Source organism: Perissodus microlepis, chromosome 20, assembly GCF_051167445.1.
Source record: "Perissodus microlepis isolate ML-2025 ecotype Zambia chromosome 20, ASM5116744v1, whole genome shotgun sequence".
Classification (NCBI taxonomy): Eukaryota; Metazoa; Chordata; class Actinopteri; order Cichliformes; family Cichlidae; genus Perissodus; species Perissodus microlepis.
The window spans coordinates 29,124,717-29,145,005 of record NC_140480.1 but is presented as its reverse complement, the minus strand read 5'-3'; the positions used below and the strand labels follow the sequence as shown (position 1 = coordinate 29,145,005).

The window sequence follows — 20,289 nt, the reverse complement described above, 5'->3', positions numbered from 1 at the left end:
ATGCTGAGAGCAGAGATAATAAACCCACACTGTGCTCCAGTCAGGCCGCCATAGTAAACTTTATCAAGATGATCAGATATGGGAATGGCTGGAAAAGCTTTGTGTCTTCTCAGTGAGGTGTCTGATGTGTCTGTCACGTGTCCTGCAGGAGGACGTTATTCTGGCTACATGCTTATTTGATTTTCTATGTGTTGTCATGCAATAAAGAGAATATTGCAAAAAAAAATTTGCACTTCCTGAGGCTGGTAGTCTGTAGTTTAATAATTGAGGAAAAGGTCACGTGGAATTATTCTGATGTGGACTGGGTATTCAAATCTCCCTTGAGGTGAATGTACTAACACTTTATCAAGTTCCATATTTAATAAATCTTTAGATTATGAGCAATACAGCAGGAGAACAGGCACAGCGTGAAGCAATACATTTATGCTAACATGCCTCACTAACATGGCAAATTGTGGTAAACAGGATCAAAAGCCACTTTTCCTTTTTGAGCTGACATTTTATGACTTTTTGATGTTTCAATTCCATTCCATTTTATTTATATAGCCAAATCACAACAATAGTTGCCTCAAGGCACCTTACATTGTAAGGTAAAGAGCCTACAATAAAACAGAAAAAGGACAACATTCAGATGACCCCCTATAAGCAAGCACTTTGGCAACAGTCGAAAGGAAAAACTCCCATTTAACAGGAACAAACCTCCTGCGTAACCAAGCTCAGGGAGATGTGGCCATCTGAGGCGACCGGGAGATGGCAAAGAAAAAATACTCCTGTGCATCATGGGAAGCCCTCAGCAGCTTAGACCTATCGCAGCATAACTAAGGAAGGATTCAGGGTCACCTGATCCAGCCCTTACCAAACACTTTATCAAAAAGAAAGGTTTTGGTTAGAGGTGCTAGAGGGCACATGATGGTTTATTGATTGACTATTTCCTGATTCCAAGGTACAGAGTCAGTTTTGAAGGACTAGTTGTGGTATGTGGCATATATTTTTAGCCTGGAGAGCAGAGTGTAAAGGATACTTTAACAGATTAGTGTCATTCTGATCTGAACTTCAGCTGCTTTTTCTGGCTTTCGTAAATAAGTTTTTTTTTGTGTGTGTGCCTGTGTACTTACGCAGGTATTCCTGTGCTTGTCATTGGATTTGGAGTCAGCTGTGAATTTCTGTCGCATTAACATTTACATGAGGAAAAACCATAAACGCCATGTTTTGAATTTAAGCGTGTGGACTGAAAAAAATAGAACTTAGATGTCGTGAACTTTTATTTGCATGCTGTTAAAAGAGATAATAAAAGATTAAAGTAAACAGATCACAATGCCCCATTTCCCATTCCAGCTTTTGTTTTCTCTGCACAATTCCAGAGCTCATGTATAGCACTGGGTGTAACCCTTTTCCCAAGAGACTTCAACCCTTATTAATCTCTCTGTTTACTGCAGGTGACACAGGCCTCCAAGGTATGGGGAGAGGTTCCTCTGCCAGAAGATTTGGAGGCAGAAAAAACTGTCCAGGGATCTCAGAGTTTACTGGATGATGATGAGGACTTTGCAGCTGATGAAGCGTCAGGAGGTGGGTTTGGTAAAAGCTGCATAACCACAAAGCAACAGCTGCTCTTAATTCACACCACTTATGCTTTCAATATAAATTCTTAAGATTGTTAACCCACGCCAAAACAGAAAATCTGTAAATATTTGTTCAGAGATTCGTCTTATAGTGACTTGCGAGATTCCGACTGTTTAAGGGGAATATAGATGTCCAGGAGATTTGGTGCACTACTTTAAATATAATTGAATAAAGCATGTTTTCCTCACCTCAAATTGGCACATTGACCTATACTTCTGTTTCTCTCATTCCAAAGACCAGCCCAGTGGAGAGGAATATGGAAGCACACCGTGGCCTGATAGCACAAGTAAGTGAAGAGACAATCTTGTGGATCTAACAATCCACTCTGACAGATTTTGTTTACATGCGGTGGATCACTCAGCCCTCTAAAGCTCCCCCATCTGCGACTCTGACGTGCACCAGTAGCACCGTGTGCGCGTGCGTGTGTCATTGCGTGCATTTGTGCATGCACACTTGTGCATAATGTCTGTCGGTGCCTGAGTGATGATACCTCCACATCCTACTACACCCTCTCCTCCCTCCTCGCCAGCTTGCCAGACTCTGGTCATAACACAGGGCCTTGGCTTTATCTTTGAGACATAAACATCTCCTCTTTCATCCTTTTAACCATTGGCGAAGGTGACAGCACAATAAGATACATAAACGCCCAATGAACAATAAAAACTGCGGGAAAGCACCTCTACCCCATTATTTTTATTCAGACTTGTATTCTGTTCAAGGAACACACTATATCACTGCACATAGTTTCAGAAAAAAATAATGGAGAAACCATAATAAACTTTGCATGATGGTCTGACTCTTTAATCATACTTAAAGTTTATGTGTGCCGCTGTTCTTGGTCCGTGTTTTATAGTTTTTACAATCCATGGGTTGCTTTTCATTGCAGACAGCAAAATAAGTAAGAATTACTGTTACCTGACCTTTTCACTGAACATGTGTGCATGCTACTCAGGGTTAGCCACAAAGGATGCCTTAAGAGTATTACCTAGTAGCATACTACATTTAACTGCTGAGCTGTGATGTTGTAGCTAAATTAATGCTCGATGTCAAAGGATAACTGGAATCGCATCGTAGATATCCATTGCTCAGGTTTTGATTTATAGTTCACCATGAAACTTCACTGATCGATGGAATCCTATATGTGCTTTAATTTTATTTCCCATAATTATAGTGTTAACACTCTATTTTGTGACAGCAATGAGTTAGGTCCAAGCATTGTCCAAAGTTGCCATTTCTCGCTTTAGATTACTCTAAGTAAGTACTCTGGTTTAGTCATGACTGCTGACTGCTTGTCTGCATGTGCAAACATGACACTCCCTGAATCCACTAGGAAATTGCAAGCAATCGGAAATCACAGGTACAAGGGAGCTAATAGGTTAAAGTGCTTTTAATTTTAGTTCTCACATGACACTCAATTAGCTGAAGTCTAATTGAGTGTCATGTAGATCTACATAGACTATATGTAAAAGATAGAAATTTGCTGCCATAACTTCAGCCATTTTGATCTGGGTTAGTAGTATGGCTATGGCCCTAAAGCATACCATAACTTATCATCCTGTTTGACTGTAATGAGGACCAGAATTTATGAAACGAACATTAAATTGTATTCAGTAATACCATAGATTCAAAAGTAGATTCCATATGAAGAGCCAGTGAACTAAAAGGTCATTTCCAAAAGACTCTGACACATAATGGACTATTTTTTTGCAACAATTCGTGGAGCTAATTACATCAGGGCACAATAATTGTTTTGGTAGCAAGCTAGCATAAGAGCATCATGTGCTTCGCTCACAGAAATAGCAATTCTGCCTGGCCTCACAGAATCTAGGACAGTTAAAGGTGCCAGAGGATATTTTGACACGGCTAGCATTAATATGTGTGGTGTTGATATCATGTGATAGCGGCAGATTAGTCTAGCAAGGCTTAACTGACTGTTGAATCACTTTTTGACTCAACCTTCAGTATTTGTTTAGCGTTGACCTTTTTGAGACATAGTTAAAGGGAATGCATTTTTACCCCATAAACACAGTTTGCCGCTTGTTTCAGCCTAAGTTGTACTCCAGCCTTCTGCAGCACGCTGAGCTGGTCTTACAATGAGAATGGCAGACAGATTCATGTGAGAAAAAATATCTAAAAGTCATAAAAGACACAGCAAATCAGTGTTCTGATCACAGTACAGGATGAGAAAATATATTTCCATTTGTGTGTGTTAACATTTTGAGCGTGAATGAGTCAAGAACAGTCCCAAGTACTCTGGTTCCATAAACTTCCTTGCTTTTGTTTTCACATAGAGGTCAATTTTTTTTTAATGTAGCTGTTGAAAAGAAAGTTGAGATTATTTGGTGCTTTCTTAATTATATTGCCTTATCTCAAAGGTGCCTGGACACATTTGCATTCTCCCCAGTATGACCGTGGTCATAAGATAGTGTAGTCAGACTAGCGCCATATATAGATCTGAGTAAATCTGCCTTGGGAAGGAAATTCTGTTTCCTGTGCTGAATCCTGAATACTTTGCTGAGTGTCTCTGTCCTGTTGGCTGTCCAGACAATTCACCCAAGCCTGTGCCTTCCTTCCCCCTCCACTTCTGTAAATGGCGAGACGCTGGTGGTACAGATGCCCCCATTATGCTTTGTATCCTGTTGTGTGACTGCTGATGGTTAAGGAATTCCCAATTCCCTTTGTCTCAGACATGTAAAATGATTCCCTGCAAAACATCTGGAATTGAAACTGCTCTTAAATAAGAGCTATTGTGAACCGTCTTCTGTGTATTGTTGCTCTTTGTCTCCCTCTTAATCATAGTCTGCAATCTTTTCCAGAGATATGGAAACTGTGTCCCATGTCCTCCTAACCTTTCATCGTGACCTCTAAACTCAGAGTCCCAAAGAGATTTCTTTGGGACAACTTATCTGCTCTGGGAGAGCCTTTCCTTGTTCCACTGGCTCCATTACAGACATTCCCAGTGTTCTAAGGATATTGGCCACTTTGTTTAGGACATAAGGAAACAAAGGTTACCAGGCCACTCGCTTGTAATAGTGTAGTAATTAGCGAAAGGCCGCTGGGGTTACGCTCTGCACAGTGTTTATTTTGGGTAAAAAGCTTGAGAATTTTTTTTTAAAATATACTTAGACCAGGGTGAAAAAACATGGCAGACCACTTCTTTTTCTATATAAATAAATAAAGGTAATTAACCATTACTAAAAATAAGGTTTATGCCCCAGCTTAACAGTACTAGTAATCAGCAAAATATATTTTCATTATTTTCTAGTGGTTAATTCACTATGTTGTTGTAAATATGTATGTAAGTTGTTGTTATCCAAGAAAAAATAGTAAAGCACATTGTTTGGAGCACCTCGGAGGTTATCACTGTTGCCTGAGTTCCACTCCACCCGTGTGGAGTTTGCATGTTCTCTTATGTCTCCGTGGGCCAGGTACTCTGACTTCCTCCCACGGTCCAAAGACATGCAGTTAGTGGGGTTGAGTTAATTGGTAATTCTAAATTTCCCACATGTGTGAATATGAGCGCAAATGGTCGGCCTCTCTTTGTTAGCCCTGCAACACACTGGTAACCTGTCCAGGGTGTACCCTGCCTCTCGCCCTATAAAAGCTCCATCCCCCCCCACGACCCTGATAAGGATAAGTGGAAGAGAATGGAAGGATGGACTATTATTTTTTGATTAAAATGCAGAATAACAAATAATATTTGTTTTTAGTAGTTGAATATTATGCTTGATTAATTTCTGACTTCTCAGAGAAGTCCAGCTACAACCCACCTCCACCTCAGCTCCTTTTTTAAAAAACTTTATCAGTGTCTGTTGTCTCTTGTTCCTGTTTTGTACTATGCTGTAGTCCTATTCTCCACACCTCCACAACTTTCCATGTATGCGCATGAAAAGGAAGGGAGGTGTGCTCTTTCCACCTTATGCTTTCCACAGATGCAAGTGGAAGGCATTTGGTGTAGGTCCCAGTGCAGTCCCATAGTAGACCAACTTCAACCGTGATATGTCCCATTAAGTACATTTCTCATTGCAATGGTTCAGGACCATGTCAGTATCATAGTGTATTGTATTTGTCCAAGTAGCCTCCTTTTAAAGAAGTCTTGAGATTTACTCAGAAATTATATAATATTTTTTTTATCTTTTGCTGTGCAAAAAAAAAGGAAAAGACAACCACATATTAAAAATGGAAGAGATAAGCAAAACATGTCAAAGTCACTGTGTCAACAATCCTACTAGCTGTCATTCTTTTTCTTTGTGGCTCACTAATGTTTTGTTTGTGCAAGTGGTGAAAAGATATGTCAGTGTAAACATGATAAACAGCATCTCAGCCCTGAGAAACTCACATGGCTTCCAGCTATTGTCGTGCTGAGATTGCTATACATCAATATCTAACGCTGCTGTCTAAACTAGCTCTCATCCATTGTTTAAATAAGCTAGACAAGGACTCACCTGTCATTGGAGTTCGATCTACATGCTGTGATTTGTGTGTGTGTGCATGTGTGTGTGTGTATACTGTTGACACTGATGTGAGTAGAGGGAGACTCACAGACAGGGTACTGCATTCCTGTGTAGCCTCACCTGGCTTTGCTTCTAATCATTTACTAGTGAGCGCTTACTGAAAAAAACACGACATAGGTTTGGATTCCTCCGTTATCTGTCAAATTGAGCAGATGTTGCACCATTAGTGGACAATACATCAGGGTAATGTAGCTTGTCTTGTCAGTTTGGCCTGAGCAGTGCCAGGCCACCCACTTAGTTTCATGCTTTTTCATGGTCAGCTGGTATGTGTGTCTCAGTGGCACTGCCTGTGTGTGTGTGTTTGCAAGAGTGTGTCAGATACACGGAGCCTCTTGGGCACTTACACAGAGGGACAAACGCTGGCAGCTGCAGTTATTTTGCTGAGATCTTTGTTGTTGTACTGCTGGAGCCCTACAAGGAGGTCACACACTTGAAACAGAATGTTGTGGACAGGACAGTTGTAGGAGCAAACGAACGTCGGTGCTGCAGTGTTAAACGACACGTTTGGACTAACCTACTTACCTACTCGTGTCAATCAGTGATAAAAGCTTCTATCCATTCATAAGCAGCAGATTGTCACTCTGACTGTGTACAATTCATTTTGGGTGGGCATAGTTCTGAAAGACTCCTGCTGAATGGTCTTAGCCACTAACTTGAGCTCTATTACTGCACCTAGCCCTGTGATCCTACACTCTGTTGTACCAATAACAAATGAGTTGCCTTGGAGAGCTGGCTTGTGCCACTCCTCTTTAGGAAAGAGATTTTTAGGGTTTCGTTCAAAGAGAGCTTATCTGCCTGCTGGAGTGATTTTCTTTTTCCTCTCTCCAGGAAGGACTTGTACTTTATATAATAAGCTACGATACGTCATAAGTGAGTAACTTACACTTGTGCTAGCAAAATGTTTAATTGTGCTGCAGACCAAATACTGAATTAAAGTGGTTATTGGCTGGGTATTCAATTGTCCTGTGGTTTTCCCAGATATGAGTTCATTTGGATAAAGCTCCACAGTTGATTAGTGGCTTCCTGGTTGCACCCTAGAGAGTATCTATATCAAATAATACCACTCCCAGGACTTATTCAGTTCTTAACTAGTTTTTCTTCTGTTGCTGACAATTCATATACATCCACTGGCCCCCCAAAACAGAGGGAAACCACATAAACTGCTGTAACAAAGGTCAGTGGAGGCCAAAATAATGTATTCTGGCTGGATTCAATCAAAGTTAAAATTTTAAACCACAAGATAATGCAGCTTGACATGAGACACACTCTACTGAGTGTATTACCCCATGTGCCTGCCTGGGGCATCAGTGAGCTGCTGGACAGTCTGTGGCACTATTTACACAATGCCCCAGAGGTTCTCATTTGGATTCAAAAATATTTGCTTGATCCAGGCATTGCCTGTACACTCTGGTCACATGACGCTGTACCAGGAGGAACATGGGGCCCAGAAGTTCTGACAATGATTCTGAGGATTTCATTCTTGTACTTAGCAGAAGTTTGACCCTCCAAGGATATTCCTTGCCAGACCATTACTGACCCACTGCCAAACCAGTCATGCAAGATGATGTTGCTGATATCTCCAGACTCTTTTTTTTTACCTGTCACTAGCTTGCTTAAGGTCATTTTCTAGGGTCCCGACGGTGCTCCTGCTGCCCCTGACCCAAAGAAGCCGATACTGTCCATCTGCTGCATTGATGCCATTCGATGCCCCTGTCCATTGCACTTTGTGTATCCATCTTCAAGCATCTCCTCCACACTCTTTAAGACTGTGACTCAGTGGTGTAAAGGACACTAACAAAAAGATAAAGTATACAAAAATCAGTCTAGAGGGATAAGGAGAGAGCAATGGTCTGTGGCCACCACGTACAAAACCATTCCCTTTTTAGGGATTGCCTTGCCCATGACCCTGAATTGGATAAGCGGAAGAAAATGGATGTAGTTGTCTTGTTGTTTCCTCTCCATTGCACCTGTTGTCACATTCATTTGCTTCAGAGCGAATGAAATGGATTCACAATTGTTTATACTTCGTAACTGGACACATTGATGTCCCTGAAGTGTAACTGACTTCAAGTTATACTATGAAGATTGAGTGTTGTCTTAATTATTTTTGAGCAATATACTTACTTTATGTTTCTCCTGTTGGGTAAAAGATCCATTTAGTTTGTTGTATTTTCAAATATCTCTCTATCCAGCCTCTTACACAGTGAGGACTGTCTCAGAAAGTGACCTCAGCCCGATCAACCCATAACAGAGCAGAGAGTATTAACAAATCTGTTACCTCCTCCTCTCTGGCTTCCACTCTTTTTCTGTTTCTGACAGTGATCACAGCAGATCAGCAGACTTTGAAGTAGCAAATGCTTCATTAGCCTTAATTAGTTTGGGTCACTATTCTTGTGGGAAACCTCGTGTCATTTGGGTAGGGCATGTTTTCTCTCAATTGTTTCCTGGCTGGGTATTTTAGACTTGAAGAAATGCAGACGTGCTGCAAGCCAGACAAAACTCTTTACACAGTTTTTTTCTTTTTGTAAACTCTGCCTTCTTATAAAATATATGCCACAACTGCAGTAACGTGTGTCAGATCCCTCATTGTTTTCGCATGTGCAGCTGTACAACAGCTGGATCCAGTATACTCACTCAATTATGAAGGAGATCTTGTTTACTACTGTTTGTTGAAGTTTATGGAGTGGACTCATATTTATCTGGAGAGGAGCATAAAAAATCTCTCTTGTTAGTATAAAGTGCTTGTGTGGAGCATTTTAATACATTTTAAGGGTGCTTTTGTTTACAAGATAGTGAATAGATCCTGTAAATGGTTTGTAAATCAACCTTTGTACTTGGATCCCTTTCTTGAAACAACCAAAAGGCCTCCTCACTTGCCATTTCATAGCACGCCCCAAGCAGTGGAAGAATGAATGAGTCACCACGAAAAAGAACGTGGTCATTGTTGCCCATGCCAGTGGAGAGAACTTAGGGTAAAACCAGTTAAAACTCTTTTAATAGTGCTCAGTTCTTCCATTTAAAAAGGAAAACAGGAAACAGCTCCTCCCTGCATTACTGCAGTGCCAGGGTGGATGTATGTGTCAGACAGCTGAGATGTGAAGAGCAGGATGTGGAAGTGTGCACTTTGTTTGTAAAGTATTCTCTTTGTGTTGAAAGACTGAGGAAGAGGTTTGTCTAAAGTTGTGGCCCCTCACCTTTTCTCCTCGTCGCTGTCATGTAAGGAGATTTCCTTGTGTGTTTCCTGGCAGACACTGGTTAATAAAACCACAGGCCTCCTGCAGCCTCTGTCCCATGAAGCAGTATCCACAACATTTAGATGGTAATGATTAGTGGGACTGTTGATCACAGCAAATCGATGGTGACATTTCCAGCTTCTCATGAAACGCTGTTGGGATTTTTTTGATTTTTTGTTCTGCTACCACTGTAATATGTCTGTTTCACGTAATCATAGTGGCTCTTCTTGATTTCCTGTTTCTGTTACTACAACTTTTTCTCTTTTCAATTCTCCTACTTATTATCTCTCTCTGTTTTCTCTCTCCCTGCATTTGTTTTCCTGTCTAACTTTCCTGAAACTTTAACTTCTCTGCACCTGCCTGGCTAACTTCATTTGTTTCCCTTGTTCTTGTGTTGCTTTCCTTGGTTGATCTTTGACCTCTGGCTCATGTTTGTGCCGTGTTGACCTCCCCGTCACGTCTTTTCCCACTATTGCTTGCTCTCTGCTGCTTGCACTTCATTTCTTGCTATAGCACATTGGTTGGATTCTTCATATCTGAGGAACATACAGAACCCAAGTGAGCACGACCAAAGTAAGTCCTGACGCACCTCTTTCTTAACACTTTGTTTTTCTCTTGTTTCTTGTCTTTGGCACACTCTGCTTTCACCTGTTCCATTCAGTTATGCATGGTCTTTTCCAAACACACTCTCAGATAACATTCCAAGGAAGACTCAGCTGGGGCATGTAGTGTCTGAGTCCAGCTGGTTTGTTTTTCCAAATGTCTTACAGGCGTTTCTCAATGATTTCCGATGCTATGGAAAATTATGTGCTTTTTCCATCATGTAACAGGGTGACAACATTTCCATTTCTAGCTAAAAATGTCTTTGAAATGACGTTACCATGACACTTGCAAAATGTACTCCATGCTTTCATTTTAAAATTGCTCTTTGACATATCAGCCTCGTGTTGGTGGTTCAACTCCAATGCAACAAACCAGGTCTTATACTAAGTAACAATAACACAAGTATGAAAATGAGCTTTTTATATATATAGTGGTGGTTTTGATCTCTACATTGCAAGCTGTGGATGAGCAGGATGGGGAGAGCTTAATAATGAAGCCAGAATTAAGTCCCTAGATTTCTCCACAGGGCAATAAAAGGACTTGGAAACAGAGTTTTTGGCTTGTTACCAGCGAAGGGGTTAAGTAGCAGCGGTCGTGTCTACGGGAGTTAAGATGAGAAAGAGACAGCTGGCAAATAGAAATATAGGCAGAAAAACTAAGGAGGAGATTGAGATGAGAGAGAGCAAAATCCCATGTAGGGGAGTTACTAGAGATCTTTGTTGGCGTTATTAGAGCATTGTGGTTTGGGCCTTGTTCTTATAGAATCTGGCTCTCCCCCACATGTTTTGGAAATGGCTTGACTGGTGCTGGGCGCAGCCTCGGGGGTTGAAGGTCAAACCCAGCGTGGCATGGGTTTAAAGGCCAGGCTGGGCTCATTGCTCAATCAACTCTTTGTCTTCTGCGTAGCCCTCTGAGTGTTAGAGGGGCCCATTGCACAAAGCTGCCACAGTTCTACTGAACAGCTTTAATCGCCAAATAAGTTTATGAATTAAGAGTATGGAATGCTACTTTTCCACACTTTTTTTTCTCTCTCCCACTCGTCACATCTGTTCTCACAGTTTCATCACCTTTGATGGTGGTGGCGCTTGGCAAAGGGGATTTTCCCCCTTGCTGAAAGCAGCAAGTTGCCCACAGGAGCTCTTGGAGTGAAAGAGGCCCTCGTTAGCAGTATGGCACAACTTGGTGCTCTAATCAAAGGATCTCAGGCAGTCCCATTCTTCTGTTTTTTGCGGCAAGCTCAGAGAGAAATGGGGCTTCAAGCCACTGTTGACCTGGCAGCAAGTACCCACTCAAGTGATTAGATTATATATGGGTCAAAAGAGGCGCTTTGATGAGCAACTTTGATGTTGCTTGTTTTCTGAGACCATATTCAGGCCTAACAATTGGTCCTATAAATCTAATAGTAGCAGTCTGAAAAGCGAGCACACCAGGTTGTGCTAAAGCCTGCAGTGCTGTTCTTACTTGTTCCCCTTACTGTTTTCTTAGGCAATGCTCAGTTTACTTTGACATAAAAGGTGCTTTTCTCGCCAGGAGTTGGACGTCTTGTTGTAACACCGATGTGTAGAAGGAAAATGGGACTTAGCGGCATAAAGTGAGGAACGCTCTTAAACACAGTGACCGCACAGCCTTTATGTGAGACACTAAATCTATAACTTTTAATTAGGTAGCTCCTGTTAAGCATGATGTACATCTGCTGCCAGTGTGAATGTCTAGTGATGTGCAATTATCCAAAGAACAAGGAAAGGGTGAAGAAAATTATATACACCAAGACTGTGTATAGCGGCTGCACACAGTAGGTGTGTATGTGAGCAGATTTATTGTTTTATGCATATTTGGGCATGTATGTTTCTAACTAGAGGCTGAGCAGATGCCTACTTAGAACATGACTCTTTGCTTTTGGCACGGCAAATAGCATCTCACTGCAAGAAACAGTACAAATATTGACTTCCTCCCTAAATCCACACTACCAGCCTAAAATCAGAGGTTGGCAAGCCCATCCTAACAAAGTGTTGGCAGGAGTGTGAGAATGGGGCACCCCGCAGGCGCAGGCTATTTTAAGTTTCATGGCTAAGCCTGTGACATTGTAATCATAATATTACAGCGAATATTTCCCTCAAAACGAGTCGCACATTATAGTTGTTTTGTACAAGAGGGTATATCAACAATTTGAGAATGTTTCAAAAGCCTTTAATGCAGCTAATTTCCCCGTTAAATTACAGTGAAGTACTGGCAGAAGCTATTATTTTACAGTGTGACTCCTATAATCTACCACAAGTGAAGAACAATTGCTTTGCTGCATGCTTCTACAGAATTTTGTTGCTATCTATCTGGATGCCATTATTGTTTTTGTTTCTCCTGTAATCATCACAAGCTATTGTTGTAAAATATATGAATATACTGTGAATCATTTTCCGAAAACATTGCACATGGTTTACAGGATCTCAGTCTGCATGCTCTCACCTTTTAACATGAAGCTTTCTTAAGCTATGTGAAAATCCCTAAAGTCCTTGCACGGTATCACTACAGGAATGTCTGTTATGTTCTCAACGTTGTAAAACCTAATTTAAATAAATGTCTACTTGCTTGCATTGCATAAAAACTCGATTTAACTGCAGCTTCTGTTTGCCACACATTTGAATGCAAAGTGTTCTGTTTTTAGCTGCTGAACTACATGAACAAGGAGTCTAAATAGGCCATTGATGTAATCCTCTGACCCCTTACACTGCTCTCCAGCCTTCCTGCCTCATGCATGTATGACTTGAGGAGGGAATGTTGAGGCCTTCTTCTAGAGTCAGTCACAGAGGATCCTCTTCTTCTTCTTCTTCCTCCGCAGCTGCTGGCACAGTATTGATGCTGAATTTACTCCTACTGACCTTCCAAGTCTGTGATATCATCAGCATTCAGTCAGGAGATCTGAAGCAAACTTTTGGCCCTGTTATATTGAATGTCCCGAGTATTATGTGTATTTGTAACTCATTTCTATCATGTGTCACTATTTAAATATGCTTAAAAATGTTAGATTATTTATTTTCCATGTCTGTGATCCACAGAATAGTTGATAGTACAATTTAATGGTTATTTTTCAGTATGTGGAGGAGTGTGACTGTGTCAGTGTGTGTCGGTTGTTGGCCACAGACACAGTCACAGTTGAGATATAGAAATAGATGCTGTAATTTGTATGTGGCTTTCACTTAAGCCGCAGTCGTGCTTTTCAGTTTTTACCTTCTGAAACATTTAACCAGAGGTTTTCCTGAGGAAAGGAAGTTCCAAACAGTATCCCACATCACAGTGACCGTGACTACAGTGACTCGAATGCAGCTTATAACACGCACACCTGACAATAGTTGGATATTAATGTGCAGTTTAACTAACAGATAATTCTCCCCACTTTGTGTTTCTAGTTTATTACAGAGCTTCTGTCAACTTCACCTCCCTGGTCTACGGTCCCGAATACGAAGAAATCTTCTCTCGTGAATTTATCGAGCTTTCTGAAGCAGTGGTGGACACGGTATGTCCTGTTCTCGTAAACTGTGCTAAATAGCGCTCTTGTACAGTATGATAAGACTGTTACTGCCTTATATGGTGAAAGACATTTTATTTATGACTTTGCTAATTTAAGAATGTGTGACTGTGTGTCTAAAAATTTATTTTTCCTCCACAGCTCGAGTCAGAGTACAACAAGATTCCAGGTGTCCAGACAGTCAGTGTGATCCTTGTTAAGTAAGAACATACACAATATTATTTAAATATTTATTTGTGACACTTAAAGTAGCTTTATTTTGTTGTTTGGATATTTTTTACCTTGCCAGGTGATATTTCTTCTTGTTTTTCCGTATTACCCAAGGCCAGCAGCATTGTAGACATTCACTCAGTAATACAGGAGCAATAAATAAGTCCTTTCTAGGACAGCCAAAGAGGAAGCTTTTAACAAGCTTTATTGTTTAACATATGCGGTGCATGCCACACAGTCTGTAGGCTCAGCTGGCCTTCTTTTGGTCTTTGCAGAAAGGAGATAAGAGAGGATGGCGTTGATGTATTTGTGGAAATAGATGTGGGATCTGAATACAACGCCAATGAGGAACAGATCCGCAGCGTGCTGTACAACGTGGTGAAGGAAGGAGCAATTGCTTCCTACAGCACTTCGGTCCAGGGCTTTCAGTTCAGACGGCTTGGAGTAGGTAAGACCTCAAGAAGTACTGAAACAGGCGCCACTGTTACCCAAGAGTTTGCTGTATACTTACAGCAGATGAAGATCTACCAGCGGGGTAGGCAGTTACCTTAACATTTCCCTCTGGTTTATAGCTGAACCTTTGCCTTCAGCGGAGCATGTAGCAGACCCAGGTTTGTATTTTGCCATGCCTGTTGCATGGTGAGTTAGAAACTGTAGTGCATTTAGAAAGAACAGTTGAGCATTTGTGTCTTTAATTTGATGTGTACAAGTCCCGTTGTCTGAGGAATGTTTTGCATGGAAGCACAGAAGTGTGAAGCAGACTTTGAGTCTACTTCTGAGTTTAGTCTTTGAAGTCCAGTAGTGCCCAATGAGTATAAAGTATATTTGCATGGCATGAGTGTGATTAGGAATGCAGCTTTTTAAAAATTTTTTGCCATCAATTCCACAAAACTCTCTATACAGACATGGCAACTAATAGAGTTAAATGGTGACTTTATCTTTTATTTGTTTATTCAGGTGACAGCATTGTCATTCATCTGTCTGTCTCGTTTTGCTGTCTTTGTGTGTCGAATCTATTCTTACAAAGTATTTGTAGCCTGTGTTCACTGTAATCCCTGTTTAGTGTTTGTTCAATCCAGTCTTTATTTGTGCATTATTAAGCCTTTCTTGTTCAGTCTTGTATTTATTTCTTATTGTGTATCAAATTTGTCTGTTCTATTTTTTTGTATCCATCTAGCCATGTCTAATCTACTCTTTGTCATTTAGTTTGTGTTCTTCAGTCTAGTCTGTCCAGTGTTGTCTTGCCTGTCTAATGTGTTATTGTATAGCTGCCATGTTGGTTTGAACCTATGGTATATTTTATGGTTACCAGAACACAAACACTAATGAAAATCTTGTAATGTTCTTGAAAAGCTCCCTAATTATCACAAGCTTTCAGATTTTGGTAATATTTTCAACACTTCTGAGTTGTTCTTTCTGCAGTTGAGTTCCAGGCGAAGTTTTTTTAAAAAATTAAATGAAATTTTTAAAAAAACTTTTCGTGTTAATTGTGCTTTAATATGACGTTAGGGAGTTTTTTGGCTGTACCATAGTCAACGCTTGCATGTCTTTGATCCTTCAACATCGCCCTCCCCCTGCTTCCCCTCTGCATCTCTAATAGTAACCCCCAGTGTGAGACCCTGCATGCCAGATGAGCACAGGTGTGGTGATGGGACATGTATCCTAATGGAATACCTGTGTGACAACCGACAAGACTGCAGAGACATGAGTGATGAGCTCAATTGTGGTGAGTGGCCTCATTGTGACTGGTTGGCAGTTTAACAAGGTCAGTTATATGCTGGAATAATGGCTGTTTGATGTGTGGGACAGTAATTAGCGCCTGTGTACATCTTTGCATAGGCCTAATGAAAGATTTGTGTCACACTCAATAGGGCCGATTATTCCGATCATCACAACCCCTGCCACCACAGTCGATACAACCCAGAAGGTAGTGCGTCCCCCCGGCCAACCTGGACCCTGCAGAGTGGATCAGGCTACATGTCAGACTGGAGAGTGTATACCTCGTGACTATATCTGTGACGGTCAGCGGGACTGCCCAGATGGAAGCGACGAGTTTAGATGTGGTGAGTAACGCAGCCCTGTACATGCGAACAGTCCCAGAGAGCAACATGATCCCTAATCAGCCTCTTGCCTTTTTTGCAGGTACTCCATCTCCCTGTGAACCCAATGAGTTCAAGTGTAAAAACGGTCGCTGTGCACTCAAACTTTGGCGCTGCGACGGAGACAATGACTGTGAGGATAACTCAGATGAAACCGACTGCCGTAAGTCTCCGTTTCTTTTGTGAGACAGTAAAAATCTGTCTTAAAGGAATAAGTAAGGCTCCCTTACCTCTCTGATGTCTGTCTCTTAAATTTAAACAACAATATTAAATCTAATTTTGGATTTGTTAAGTCATCTTATTATTTCAAATAATAGTTTGGGTGGCATGATAGTGCAGTGGTTAGCGCTGTCTCCTCAGTGTGAAGGTTCTGGGTGCAAATTCCACCTGGGGTGTTTTGTGTGACATTTGTATTTTCATGAGCTATTTCCAGACACTCAGTCTTCTTCACACAGTCCAAAGACATGCATGGGGTTAGGTTAATTGGTTATTTTAAACTAGCTGTAGGTGTGAACGGTTTTCTGTCTCTGTGGTTTAGCCCTGGGACAGATTGGTGGCCTCTCGAGTGTGTACCCTGCTGCTTGCCCTATGACAGCCGGGATAGGCTCCACCCCCCACCGCCATATCCCAGAACTGGTTAAGCAAAGGAAAATACTTGCGTGTGAATATGAGTACACTTATTTAAAAAGAAGGAACAAATCATAGGCCTCCGAAACTTTCCACAAATGTATGTATTGCCACTGAGAATAAGTCGCTTTACTGTGAATGTGACCTTGATGAAGAAAAAGATAAAGTCCATCAGTGTTTTTTTGTGCGTACATATTAATAAATAATTTAATTAAGGATAGGAGGATAGATCCATGATAGGTGTCCTTCTTTTATCAGTCTTTATGTTGAGCGAGGCCAATTAACACCTTCAGGTTCATATATTAAATCCAGAAATAGTGGTATTTATCTTCTTATTTGACTCTGCAAAAAAGCACCTTTCCCATCCATCCATCTATCCATGCATCCAACTCAGGGTAAGGAGCCTATCCCTGCTACCATAGGGCAAGAGGTGGGGTAGCACCTTTCCCATAATGCTAAAAATGATTGGTTTCAGTTTAGGTTATTGGTTGCTGGTGCTAAGCAATTGCTATGAGCCTTTCTGACCTTGATTCAAAGCTGCTGTTTATGTTGTGAAGGGATATAAATTTAATATTACTTTTCATCTTGTCATCACTGCAGCCTCCAAGGGCCCCGATGACAGGTGTGCTCCTGAGCAGTTTGAATGCCTGAGTGATAACAAATGTATCCCAGCTAGTTACCAGTGTGATGAAGAGCCAGACTGTGAAGACCGCTCCGATGAGTATGGCTGCAGTAAGTCTCACTCCAGTGCCTGTCCACATCTGCCTGTTAATAGACTCATTCTCATACACATTCAACTTCTTTTTTTCATATTTTTGTGCAAATCACTTCTCTGACACTACTCTGTATATTGCCTCCTTTGTACAATTTGCCTAATTTTCTGTGAAACAGGCTCTTTTCATATGTATTCAGTGAAACACAGGGCTTTTTGTGAACCCTCCATCCCTGAACTAAAAGAAAATTGTCTGTCCATAGCAGAGAATTTGACTTCCTCGGCCTTTATGAGCTTCACTCGCCAAATTCCAGTGACATGCCAGCTGTTTTGTAAATGTGCATTTATTTTTGTTTTTTTTGTTCTTTTTGACTCCTCGCAGCCCCTCCTGCTGTAACAAGCCCCCCAGAAGAGTCAGTTCAGGTTGCACGGGGAGCCACAGTAACATTCACCTGTCAAGCTGTTGGAGTGCCAACACCCATTATCACCTGGAGACTCAACTGGGGACACATTCCTACCAGCAACAGGTGGGTTTGATAGGAAATTCACCGCCTCTGTGATTTTTGTTCATCAGGTCTATAATCAAACCTAATTTAGTGTACACATTCAGAAACTCTTAACCTCTGATAATTCAGAGTTTGGAGAAAACACAGTCAAAATGGCCTAAAATATCTATGAATTGGAGTTTGTTAATGTTATTTTTTAGTCAATCTGTTTCCAACAAACTTTCTTTATCTGATAAAAGCTAGAAGTCATCTGCAGTAGTCTCTGAAGATTTGAAAATCTCTGTGAAGATATTTTTCTCTGTGATACAGTTTCAGGTGAGGAGGCTGTTGACAGTGTAGCTGATCGTCTCAGCTTTGACTCTTCATCTTTAGGCCCATGATTGTAATTATCCGAATATTTGTGGTGTACTCCAGCTCCAGATGTTGCAGTTTTGAAATGTTCACTCTAGGCGTAGACGACTGCATGTGTGGTTTGGGCAATTACATTTAAAATTGATGGGTTTTTGTGTAACAATGTTTTCTAAGACTGTAACAGTGAGATGTAAAGGAAAGCTTTTTATCTTATTCCAATGGTGTTTTATTTCTCTGTTCTCAGGATTACCGTGACCAGTGATAATGGCCGTGGGACCCTCATTATTCGTGATGTGAAGGAGTCAGATCAGGGGGCGTACACATGCGAGGCCATTAATGCTAAAGGCTTGGTGTTTGGCATCCCAGATGGAGTGTTAACTCTTATTTCAAATCCAAACCCAGGTACGGACACATCCCTTGGGCCCAGCGTCAACGTGACTACAGTTTTAACAACAAACATTAAGTTATGTACCTTGGAAACTGTAGGATAACTGTAGTTAAGTTATATCCACTTGTTCTTTCCAGGCAACTGTCCTGATGGTCACTTTAGCGTGAATGGCCGCTGTTTGTCCTGCTTCTGCGGTGGAATCTCTAAAAATTGCAAGAGCACTGGACGTTATCGCAACCATATCAGTCTGCGTTTCACAGAGGAGGAAAACTTCAAAGGCAAAAAAAGCTTTTAATGCATATGCGTATGATTTAAGCTGACAGAACAAATAAACTGTCAGCTGAATTACCTTTCAAACTTTTATTCCTAACATCAAGAGCTAACATAAAATAAATCTGAACTTGTCAATTCCAGGAGTGAACGTTACCTACCCATCGAGGCCTGGTACTCCTCCTCTTTCCTCCACTCAGCTCCTTATTAACCCGGAGATGGAAGAGTTCCAGCTTGTCGACCTCTCACGTCGTTTCCTTAACCTCGACTCCTTCTGGACCTTGCCTCGCCAGTTCCTGAGCAATAAAGTAAGGAGAAATAATTCACAAGTCTCATTTTAATGGCCTTATAGACACGCTTATTCGTGTTAATCATTCCATTTGTTTTAGATCGATTCCTATGGAGGATCATTGAAGTTTAAGGTGCGGTACACACTAGCACGCGGATTGTCCGAGTCTGTAGAGAAGCCAGATGTGATGCTGGTTGGAAATGGGCGCAGGCTTGTGTACCGCAGAGGCAATGGCACCCCTCCCAATGTGGTCAACCAAAAGGAGATCAGATTCACTGAAGTAAGGGCTCTGGTTCAGATTCTGCACAATCCTGTGGTAACTTTGTAATGATGTAATGATTATATGTGTTTTTGAAAATGTAGAAAGATTTTATAGGTCATGACGGAGTAATAATCTAATAATGATCAAAAGTAAGATGAATTAAGCACTTCCACATGCATTATGTTAGTTAACCTAATTGTTAAATTTTTAGGACAACTGGCAGCACTCCAGTGGTCGTTCTGTGACCCGAGATGAGCTGATGATGACCTTGACCAACCTGGAAAGCATCAGCATCCGCACCAACTATGATAACCACATGGTCAGTGTGGCACTCAGTGACATTGTCATGGATACCACGACTGTGGAGTTCAGCGTTTTGGGTCATGCTAAGGACGTTGAAGAATGCAGGTGCGTTAAGTGAGAAGGAGGAAACGCCCAGTCTGTTGGGTTTCTCCAGTGTGTACACATGTAGTGTAAAGAGCACAATACAGTAATAAATGGATTATTTCATCGCAAGGGCTAATTTTATATTTATACTTTGGTGATCATTTATAATAGTTTCATCTCAGTCTCCTTTGTGTCTAATGCAACAAGAACAACAAAAAGTCTATTTTTCAGTCAGCTGTTTTCTATTTACCGCAAAGTGTTGTAATTTGCCTCATCATAGTTTCATTATGAAAGCCATGCTTGATCATTTGTATTTTAATCTTTCCCAGATGTCCTCCTGGATACACAGGCCTGTCTTGTGAGATGTGCTCTGCTGGTTTCGAGCGTGTTCCTGGTGGCTTGTATCTGGGAACCTGTGCTGGTTGTAATTGTAATGGACATGCTACTGCCTGTGATCCAATCAGCGGACAATGTCTGGTAAAAACCCCCAAAACAAAACAAAAAAAAATGAGTCAGACAATTGTGTCTGCATTAGAGGATGATTTGTTTAGCCCAGGTTAAAAAACAAAAGCAGGACAAAATAGGTTGTTTAGCCCTTTTTAAAGGCTTATAGAGCCTCACTACCAGCACCTATGCAAGTAACACCTTTTGATTCAAACAGGAAAATAGTCAGAAGTTGGTTTCATGGTGGATGCATA

General features: G+C 41.1%; 1 protein-coding gene across 7 annotated transcripts in view; it reads left to right on the top strand.

The window, feature by feature from the left end:
- The window catches only part of hspg2 (heparan sulfate proteoglycan 2), a 91,315-nt gene that overhangs the window by 26,132 nt on the left and 44,894 nt on the right, over positions 1-20,289 (top strand). For 5 of the 7 annotated variants that reach the window (XM_084916156.1, XM_084916155.1, XM_084916154.1 and 2 more), the window contains exons 2-19: positions 1,437-1,566; positions 1,856-1,906; positions 9,881-9,940; positions 13,372-13,478; positions 13,632-13,690; positions 13,976-14,148; positions 14,273-14,311; positions 15,301-15,426; positions 15,572-15,763; positions 15,843-15,962; positions 17,027-17,158; positions 17,521-17,665; positions 18,240-18,397; positions 18,521-18,661; positions 18,798-18,961; positions 19,043-19,222; positions 19,416-19,612; positions 19,921-20,068. In XM_084916156.1, the coding sequence (XP_084772282.1) occupies positions 1,437-1,566; positions 1,856-1,906; positions 9,881-9,940; positions 13,372-13,478; positions 13,632-13,690; positions 13,976-14,148; positions 14,273-14,311; positions 15,301-15,426; positions 15,572-15,763; positions 15,843-15,962; positions 17,027-17,158; positions 17,521-17,665; positions 18,240-18,397; positions 18,521-18,661; positions 18,798-18,961; positions 19,043-19,222; positions 19,416-19,612; positions 19,921-20,068 (2,322 nt within the window). The remainder of the gene's footprint in view (positions 1-1,436; positions 1,567-1,855; positions 1,907-9,880; positions 9,941-13,371; positions 13,479-13,631; positions 13,691-13,975; positions 14,149-14,272; positions 14,312-15,300; positions 15,427-15,571; positions 15,764-15,842; positions 15,963-17,026; positions 17,159-17,520; positions 17,666-18,239; positions 18,398-18,520; positions 18,662-18,797; positions 18,962-19,042; positions 19,223-19,415; positions 19,613-19,920; positions 20,069-20,289) is intronic. The other 2 variants (XM_084916157.1, XM_084916158.1) reach the window with 1 other exon arrangement.